Here is a 9,363-nt window from a genome sequence, read left to right as displayed (position 1 = left end):
TCTGCAAAATGGTTCAGAAATGTACTTTACGCAGGAAAAATTCTAATTTATTCACAAGTAGTTTGGTCAACTGATGCCCACTTGGACAAAATACATAGAATCCCTACTGCAGAAGGAGGCCATTCAGCCCATCGAGTCTGTGCCAGTCATTGGAAAGAGCACCCTACTTAAGCCCACGCCTGCATCCTATCCCCGTAACTCGACTTAACCTTTTAGACACTAAGGGCAATTTATCACGGCCAATCCACCTAACCAACACATCTTTGGACTGTGGGGGGGGGAAACCGGAGCACCCGGAGGAAACCCACACAGTCACGGGAACAAAGTGTAAGCTCCACACAGATAGTGTGGAGGCCGGAATTGAACCTCGGCCCCTGGAGCTTTGAGGCAGTAGTGTTAACCACTGTACCATCCTTAAATTCAGCTGATTCCAGTAGTTAGCAAAATGCTAAAATGAACCTGACATAGCCCAGGCTCAACATCCAGAACCCACTCCCACACTCAAAACAAAATTTGATTAAGATCATACACTTTGGTGCAATGCACGACATTATGGAGTGATGGGAACTCGGATCCTTAACGCACAATCCCAACTCTACATCAGCTGCAACACCATAGGTGGAAGGATACGGTCCCCTTGGCTGCAATTTGAATATACTATGCCAGAAAGAAAATAACCTGGGGGAAACAAGGCGTTTATACCTCCAGTCCAACCGTGGGGAAAAAAAACATTTGATTTGATCCATAATTAAACCTGGATGACAATTGCAAAGCTGCCACCGGCTGATCAGAATAAGGTGCTGCTGTGTACTGTCCAGATTAGATGGTCTAGTCTGTAAACTCTTGCTGCAATCAGCACCAACAGCTTCAGCAGCCCTCTAGTGGGGAATCGGAAATTCTCCCTCGATTCTCTATATATGATCCGGTGAGTACCAGGACAAGGCTCAGCTGCATGATTTCATGATCAAATATCCTGTAAATGTTCACCATCCATGATCACAGAAGAACTGCCACAGGTGAGAAACTAGAAGAGCCCAGGTGTCTGAGGAACGTACTGAAAGGATCATGAAATGAAAATCGCTTATTGTCACAAGTAGGCTTCAAATGAAGTTATTGTGAAAAGCTCCCATCATGAAATATATTCTGAGGCAAACTGCAGTTTTCCTTGAGCAGTAAGTTGGTAAACAGCAGAGTAAGTGATCTAACTAAGAGCGGATACACTAATCTCCAAATTGGAGAGAATGCTAGTAGAAAAGAACATATAAAGTAAATGAGATTCTGCGTCCTACACATGGGGCAGTGAAAATGAAATGAAAATCGCTTATTGCCACGAGTAGGCTTCAATGAAGTTACTGTGAAAAGCCCCTAGTCACCACATTCCAGCGCCTGTTCGGGGAGGCTGGCAAGAGAATTGAACCGTGTTGCTGGTCTGCTTTAAAAGCCAGCGATTTAGCCCAGTGTGCTAAACCAGCCCCGTTATATAAAGAGTATATAAAGCGAGCATTACTGAACATATGCAATCCATTACTTACACCATAATGGGGCACTGCGTTAGAGGGAGGTGAAGGTGATACACCAGATTTGGATTAGGAATGGGTCAGAATCCTGGAACCCCTAGCTAACAGCTTGTTAACTAGGACAATAAATGCCAGCACAGGGATGCCAACATCCAGTGAATGAATAGAAAAAGAATGTAGGGTCATATCTATAAAGACAGATTTAGAAATTTGAGTTCTCCTCCAATGGTATTCCCTATCTGAAACAATGAATCCATAATTAGCTTTCAAAAGAAAAATCAACAAAACTAAGTAGTTCTAGGCATAGGGTCAAAACAAAAAAGGACAACGTGGATGGATGCTTTGTAGAAAATGGATATAGATGAAGGCCAAACTCCCAGCTCTCCTGGTATATAATTCGATGGTTCCAGCTCTGATAAGCCAGAAGTTACAATTTGAGGGTTATTAGAAGACGGAATGCAGTGACGAGGCACACTTAGTATGGAATAGGTACACATTGGAAAAATAAAATTAAAAAAAGGATACTGGGAAAGAGGATTATACAGCAGGCAGTCTCAATCAAACTAGTTTATCAGAAGCACACTGGACAGGGCTCACAAAATGTCTATGACTCAAGGTCGCTTTAATTCAGAGAACATAAAACTTTTTTTTGTAAATCCAAAGTTTGCTGCCAGGGTGGGGGGGAAAGAGAAGAATGGGAATGCAAGACCTGAGCAACCTTTACCTCAAATTCTGTGGTGGTAGAAAACAGAAGATAAAAAAAGTTGCAAAAAAGAGTGAAAAGAAGAATCAAAATCCAGATGGAATGAATGTACAAATAGGTCTGGTATTCCATTTATAGATGTGTGCCCAAGCATTTTAAAATTGCCCTGGTTGAAAAAATATATCCTTGGTAAATGCCACAGTTTATAAGGTTGTTTTGAGCAGTAACCATGGCAGAAAATCATGATGTGTGTTCACAGGTAATAAAGTCGGTCTGCCAATGCCAGACTGGGCTCTCGATGAATACTTTGCCCCACCAAGAATGCCAGTTTGTGGGCGTACTGGCAGGGGGCTGGCACGCGGATGACACCCTACAAAAAGACAAAAATAAGATCAATTTACAAAGACTTTATGCATTTGCGAGCACAAAACCTCCAGGTTAATTTTATCATTTAAATATATTGATTTTGTTTTGTGGATAAAATGCAGTTATTCCTTCTGAACTGCAACATACTCTCTTCAATTAACAGCTGAAGCAAGAGAAAACAATGCACTGTTTCTTTAAAGCAAAGGAAAGCAGAAATATAATAAACTTCTGAAACCATTGTGCAAAAAACATGTCAAACATGATTCCAATGCATCAGACTTGGATTTTCCATTTGACAATGCTCCCCAATGAGATTCATTCAGCCAAACTTCATTCACATAAATCAGTTTGTCCATCACAGCATCATGCCATAGTTGGGGCCTCCACTTTACCTGGGATAATATTTGGAGCAGTAAATAAACTCAGTTAAGCACAACCTTAATTCATTTTTTATTCAATTCTCAATTGCATCCTCTGGTTCAACTCCCCCAAATTAGTTTGAAATAGGAATTATTTAACATCCACATATTGGAGTTTGAAGGTGAATTTATCCCTCCCCATTTCCTCTTGCATTTCAAACAAGCTTGCTGCTCTTCCCAGTAACCTCTAGATACATATAGAATTGGAATATATATATCCCAACAAACAATATTTTGAGTGGCAGTCATACAGTTTAGTTAGAAGAATCCAAATGTTTGCGAGCAAACAGGGGCTGCATTTGTGGTGCCCCCACTGGGTGTGTTTGTGTCAGGTGGATGGCTAAACATACAATAGGGCAGGTGCCCACCACTACCATCCGAGCTCACCAGCATAACACCGGGGGGGGGGGGGGGGGGGGGGGGGGGGGGACTGAAAATTATAATAATGTCACAAGTAAGGTTACATTAACACTACAATGAAGTTACTGTGAAAATCTCCAGTCACCACATTCCGGCGCCTGTTCGGGTACACAGAGGGAGAATTCAGAATGTACTTTTCACCCAACAAGCACGTCTTTCGGGACTTATGGGTGGAAACCAGAGCACCCGGAGTAAACCTACAGAGACACGGGGAGAACACGCAGACTCCGCACAGACAGCGACCCAAGCCTGAAATCGAACCCAGCTCCCTGGTGCTGTGAAGCAACAGTGCTAACCATTGTGTTGCCTTTCCGTAATAAATAATCGTGGGTCAATTGGGCTGGTTATCAAGTCAACTGACCCAAGCTGCCCATGCCCTAAAACAGGACACTCGCGCAGGAGTGGGCAGCCCAATTTTTTAATAAATGCTTCAAAGGGCAAGGGAGGTATTCTTATCAGAGAGTTGTGCTGTCCAGTTTGGGGGCAGCCCCCTTAAGATAGCCCCACCACCTCCGCACCATTAAATTCTGCCCCATGGCCCCCTCCCTAAACTGGCCAAACCGGCCCGACACCAAACTAACCGGATACCACGATCCATGGGCCACCTTCTTCCTGGCCGCAGTTCGGGAAGCACCCACTAATGTGCTCTTGGCACTGCCAGAACTGATGGGAACTGCTCCCAAGGGCAGGATTTTCACCTCATTGTAAGGTCTTCCACCTCAAGTTGAGGGCGGAAGTCATACACTGCCCTAATTTAGCCCACCCACTTATGATTCAGGGCGGGCTGGTGTGGAGCAGGTTGGCTCCACACACTGACTTTAACAATGAAGTGCTACTTATAAACATTGGAACATTCAGATCTCCAACCTGATTATCTTTAGCAAATAAAGAGAGATGAGTTGACTCACCGGCCAGTTGTAATACATGTGGCATAGCTTGTAGGTTAGCCGCTGCATGTAATCTGGTTTCAAATTGCTGCTGTCATACACCACATTATAGTGCGTTGGTGTAACTGTACCAACCTTCACTGACTGGCTGACTATATAGAAGTCGTACCTGACTCAAAAACAAAGCATACATTTAAGAGTGATTTTTATTTGCAACAACTGATCAACTGAAATCCTTGAACCGTAAAAACTATACTTCACCATTCTGGTCTTGTGACGTCTGTATCAATGACCGTGCCAGGAGGTGGGTTCTGTAATCTTCCGCCAGATTGTGAAAAAAACCTTGCATTGACACGCTTCTTTACAACAATCACCGATAGTTTTGGACTGAAAGAGAAACATTTGCTATTTATGCCAACAAAAAAAAAACCCATACTGGTTAGGCATTTTAAAATTTGCATAACTCACTTGTAGTCAGTCAGATATTTCAAGCAATCTAGCAGTTGTGGAACCTCGTAATTTACAACAGTGTTCAGCTGCCCATCACCAACTCCATCGCGATACACGATGATACGACCAGGGAGGCACTTGTTGTATGCATGCCACGTCTTCAAAGCAGCTGAGGAAATCAAAACTTAGCAAAGTAAATAATGTTACTCAAGAACAGAAAACATCCCTTATGATAACAAATGTACAACCTACATCCCTATCCTTTTATTATGAACTAGGCTCAAAACTGAATAAACTTTAAAAACTTCGACACCGCTTACTAGTAGAGAATCCAGACATTTGCATTCCGGTGATCTTCAAGCTGGTGTCCAAAGGTTTCTCGATGCCCAGATGGGTTTCATTTTAGATCCGGCTTCATTCATTTATCTTGCATTTTAATTCTTTCATTGTGGCTGGGTGTGGCAGGACTTAGATCTGAGCTGTTGATTGTGGGATCACTTAGTCCTGGGTTATAGTCTCACCAGGTTCTCATTTTTAGGCATGCCTGGTGTTGCCCAGATCATGCCCTCCTGCAGCAGTCTTTGATTTAGCAGCACATTACACATTGGTCCAGATTTTGCATTCAGCAGTGAAGCAACATCACTCGCTACGAACGCGAGAGAAAAATTCCCAGAAAGATCTTGTGATCTCTGACACACTTTGCCTGTTCTGTCACCGGGGGGACTGCCCAAGTGTCCAACACTAGTCATGTCATCAAGCAGGGTAAACAGAACACATGGGTGGCATAGTGCACGGTGGCTAGCACTGCTGCTTCACAGCTCCAGGGACCCAGGTTCAATTTCAGCTTTGGGTGACTGTGTGGAGTCTGCACGTTCTCCCCGTGTCTGCGCGAGTTTCATCTGGGGTTCCCAGTTTTGTCCCACAGCCAAGATGTGCAGGTTAGCTGGATTGCCCATGCTAAATTGCCTCTTAGTGTTCACAAATGTTAGGTGGGGTTACTGGGAGAAGGTGGAGGCATGGGTACTCTTTCCAAGGACTGGTGCACACTCAAGTGGGCTGAATGGCATCTTTCCCCACTATAAATTCTGTATTTCAGCATTCTCAGAAAATCAGGTCACCAAAAAACAAAACAAATCCCGTTGCTTTGATTCTTTCTTTGGTATAAGATGACAAAAAAAAATTGTTCATCATGGGACAAAGGTAGAAAATAAAATATCAGAATTTTAAAAACTGGAATTTACGATGGAGAAATTTAACATTCAACAAATGGATTTAGGTGTTTAACTGCAAATGTACAGAGTCCTCAAGTTGCTATCAGTTTCAGAGGAGTAATGATGGCCACTGCCAATTTCATATTACCATCATAAAATCTGGGTAATAAGATCCTCTAAGCATCATGACATCCAAAAGTGATTAATAGTGAGCTACTGAACCTGCAGAGGAGCACATTGCAAGTGATGTCAAAGGGTTATCATCAGAGGGGGGTTTCCCCCCTGCAGTTGTCATAACTTCAGCAGCGAAGTCATTTCCTGGGAGAAATCGGTGATAATCCCACAATTGCTGCACCATGTCAGTTGGGAAATAAAATGGGACTTTTGCCAAATTGTTTCTCGACTTTTAGGAATATGATGAGTCAACATATTCTGGTTGTTTTTACTCCGAATACAAACATGCCAAGCTCATATAAAACTCTGGTCAGAAATCTTAAATCTCGGGCAGCATGGTAGCACAGTGGTTAGCAAAGTTGCTTCACAGCTCCAGGGTCCCAGGGTCCCAGGTTCGATTCCCGGCTGGGTCACTGTCTGTGCACAGTCTGCACGTCCTCCGCGTGTGTGCGTGGGTTTCCTCCGGGTGCTCCGGTTTCCTCCCACAGTCCAAAGATGTGCAGGTTAGGTAGATTGGCCATGATAAATTTCCCTCAGTGTCCACAAAAGGGTAGGTGGTGTTACAGGGATAGGGTGGAGATGTGGGAATAGGGTGGAGGTGTGGGCTTAAGTAGGGTGCTCTTTCCAAGGGCTGGAGCAGACTCGATGGGCCGAATGGCCACCTTCTGCACTGTAAATTCTATGATACCTGTAACCACATGCAAAATTGTCAACATTAAGAAGGTTGTATTTAATTCCAATGCATCATGGAATGTGTTCAATACAAACCACTATTCCTGTATTCATACTTCTGGCTCTTAAGTATACAACAGCTTTCATCTGACATGAACCTACCTTGTAAGCAAACCTTTAATCCATCTACAAGTTCTTGTCCACGCTCTTGCAAGATGCAGCGAGAAAACCACCTAGTCATAAAGATCAATGAATCATCTTAAATTTGCAGTATAATGCTTCACGGATTTCAACCAGCAGAACAAAGAAAATTACAGCACAAGAACATGCTCCCCATTTGAACTAAAACCCCCTACCCTACCGGGGACCATATCCCTCTATCCCCATCCTATTCATGGATTTGTCAAGATGTCCTTTAAAAGTCACTATCGTACCTGCTTCTACCACCTCCTCTGGCAGCGAGTCCCAGGTACCCACCACCCTCTGTGTAAAAACTGTGTCTCGTACATCTCCTTTTAAACCCATGCCCCCCCCGTTAACTCTTCACCTTGGTAATAAGCTTCTGGCTATCCACTCTCTGTCCATGCCCCTCAATCTTGTAGGCTTCTGTCAGGTCATCCTTCAACCTCCATTGTTCCAGTGAGAACAAATCGAAGTTTTTCCAACTTCGTTTCATAGTGAATGCACTCCATACCAGGCAACATCCTGGTAAATCTTTTCTGCACCCTCTCCAAATCCTCCTGATAAGTGTGGCGATCAGAATTGAACACTATATTCCAAGTGCGGCCTAACTACAATTCTATAAAGCTGCAACACGACATGCCAATTTTTAAACTCGATGCCCCGGCCGATGAAAGCAAGCATGCCGTATATCTTGACTACCTTCCCACTTAATGCTGGGGGTGTGGATGGGGCAGAGCTCTCCATCTGCGTTGCCACTTTCAGTGACCTGTGGACCTGTACACACAGATCCCTCTGACTATCAATACTCTTAAGGGTTCTGTCGTTTACTGTACATTTTCCATCTGCATTAGACCGTCCAAAATGCATTACCTCACATTTGTCCGGATTAAACTCCATCTGCCATCTCCCGCCCAAGTCTCAAACCGATCTAAATCCTGCTGTATCCTCTGACAGTCCTCATCACTATCCGCAATTTCACCAACCTTCGTCTCGTCCACAAACTTACTAATCAAACCAGTTACATTTTCCTCCAAATCATTTATATATATATTACAAACAGCAAAGGTCCCAGCACTGATCCCTGAGGAAAGCCACTAGTCACAGCCCTCCATTCAGAAACGCACCCTTTCACTGCTACCCTCTGTCTTATGTGACCAAGCCAGTTCTGTATCCATCTTGCCAACTCACCTCTGATCCTGTGCGACTTCACCTTCTAAACCAGTCTGCCATGAGGGACCTCGTCAAAGGTCTTACTGAGGTCCATGTAGACAACATCCACTGTCCTACCCTCAATCATCTTTGTCACTTCCTCAAACAATTCGATCAAGTTAGTGAAATACAACCTCCCCATCACTAAACCATGCTGCCTCTCGCTAATATATCCACTTATTTCCGAGTGGCTATAAATCTTGTCTCAAAGAATCCTCTCCAATAAGTTCCCTACCACTTACTTGAGGCTCACCAGCCTGTAATTACCTGGATTATCCTTGCTACCCATCTTAAACAAAGGAACAACAATAGCTATTCTCCAGTCCTCTGGAACCTCACCTGTAGCTAGTGAGGATACAAAGATTTTTCTCAAGGCCCCAGCAATTTCCTTTCTTGCCTCTCTGCACTCTTTGATTTGATTTATTATGGGGTATATCCCATCAGGCCTTGTCTACCTTAATGTTGACCCCTAAATACCTCCTTCCTTTTTGATCTCAACATGGCCCAAACTATCTACACACCCTTCCCAAAGACTCATCATCCACCAAATCCTTCTCTTTGGTGAATACTGACACAAGGTACTCATTTCATACCTTGCCCATTTCCTCTGGCTCGGGCCAACCCTCTCTCCCTGGCTACCCTCTTGCTCTTTATATATGTATAAAAAACCTTGGGATTTTCCTTAATCCTGCTTGCCAGTGACTTTTTGTGACCCCTTTTAGCCCTCCTGCCTCCTTGCTCAAGTTTCTTTCTATTTTCTTTGTATTCCACACATGCTTTGTGTGTTCCTGAGCCTCCTAGCCTTGACAAATGCTTCCTTTTTCTTTTTGACTAGGCTCACAATATCTCTCGTTATCCAAAGTTCCTGAAACTTGCAATACTTATCCTTCATCCTTACAGGAACATGCCGGTCCTGAATTCCTATCAACTTACACTTTAAAGCCTCCCAGTCATTTACCAGACTGATTCCAGGGATGGCAGGACTGTCATACGAGGAGAGATCGACTAGGTTGGGATTGTTCTCGCTGGAGTTCAGAAGAATGAGGGGGGGAATCTCAGAGACTTATAACATTCTAACAGGACTAGACAGGGTAGATGCAGGGAAGATGTTACCAATGATGGGTGTGTCCAGAACCAGGGCTCACAGTCTGA

The 9,363-nt window shown here is 43.8% G+C and overlaps 1 protein-coding gene across 3 annotated transcripts in view; it reads right to left on the bottom strand.

Annotated features, from left to right (window-relative positions):
* Positions 1–2,405: 2,405 nt before the first annotated feature.
* Positions 2,406–9,363, bottom strand: part of piwil1 (piwi-like RNA-mediated gene silencing 1) — a 64,741-nt gene continuing 57,783 nt past the window's right edge. For all 3 annotated transcript variants that reach the window (XM_038801954.1, XM_038801866.1, XM_038802034.1), the window contains exons 17-21: positions 6,982–7,052; positions 4,781–4,931; positions 4,574–4,699; positions 4,334–4,481; positions 2,406–2,590 (exon numbers count right to left, since the gene is read on the bottom strand). In XM_038801954.1, the coding sequence (XP_038657882.1) occupies positions 2,474–2,590; positions 4,334–4,481; positions 4,574–4,699; positions 4,781–4,931; positions 6,982–7,052 (613 nt within the window). In that variant the 3' untranslated portion in view covers positions 2,406–2,473. The remainder of the gene's footprint in view (positions 2,591–4,333; positions 4,482–4,573; positions 4,700–4,780; positions 4,932–6,981; positions 7,053–9,363) is intronic.

Source organism: Scyliorhinus canicula, chromosome 1, assembly GCF_902713615.1.
Source record: "Scyliorhinus canicula chromosome 1, sScyCan1.1, whole genome shotgun sequence".
Classification (NCBI taxonomy): domain Eukaryota; kingdom Metazoa; phylum Chordata; class Chondrichthyes; order Carcharhiniformes; family Scyliorhinidae; genus Scyliorhinus; species Scyliorhinus canicula.
The sequence above is the reverse complement of the archived record's forward strand: the minus strand, read 5'-3'. Positions and strand labels throughout refer to the sequence as shown.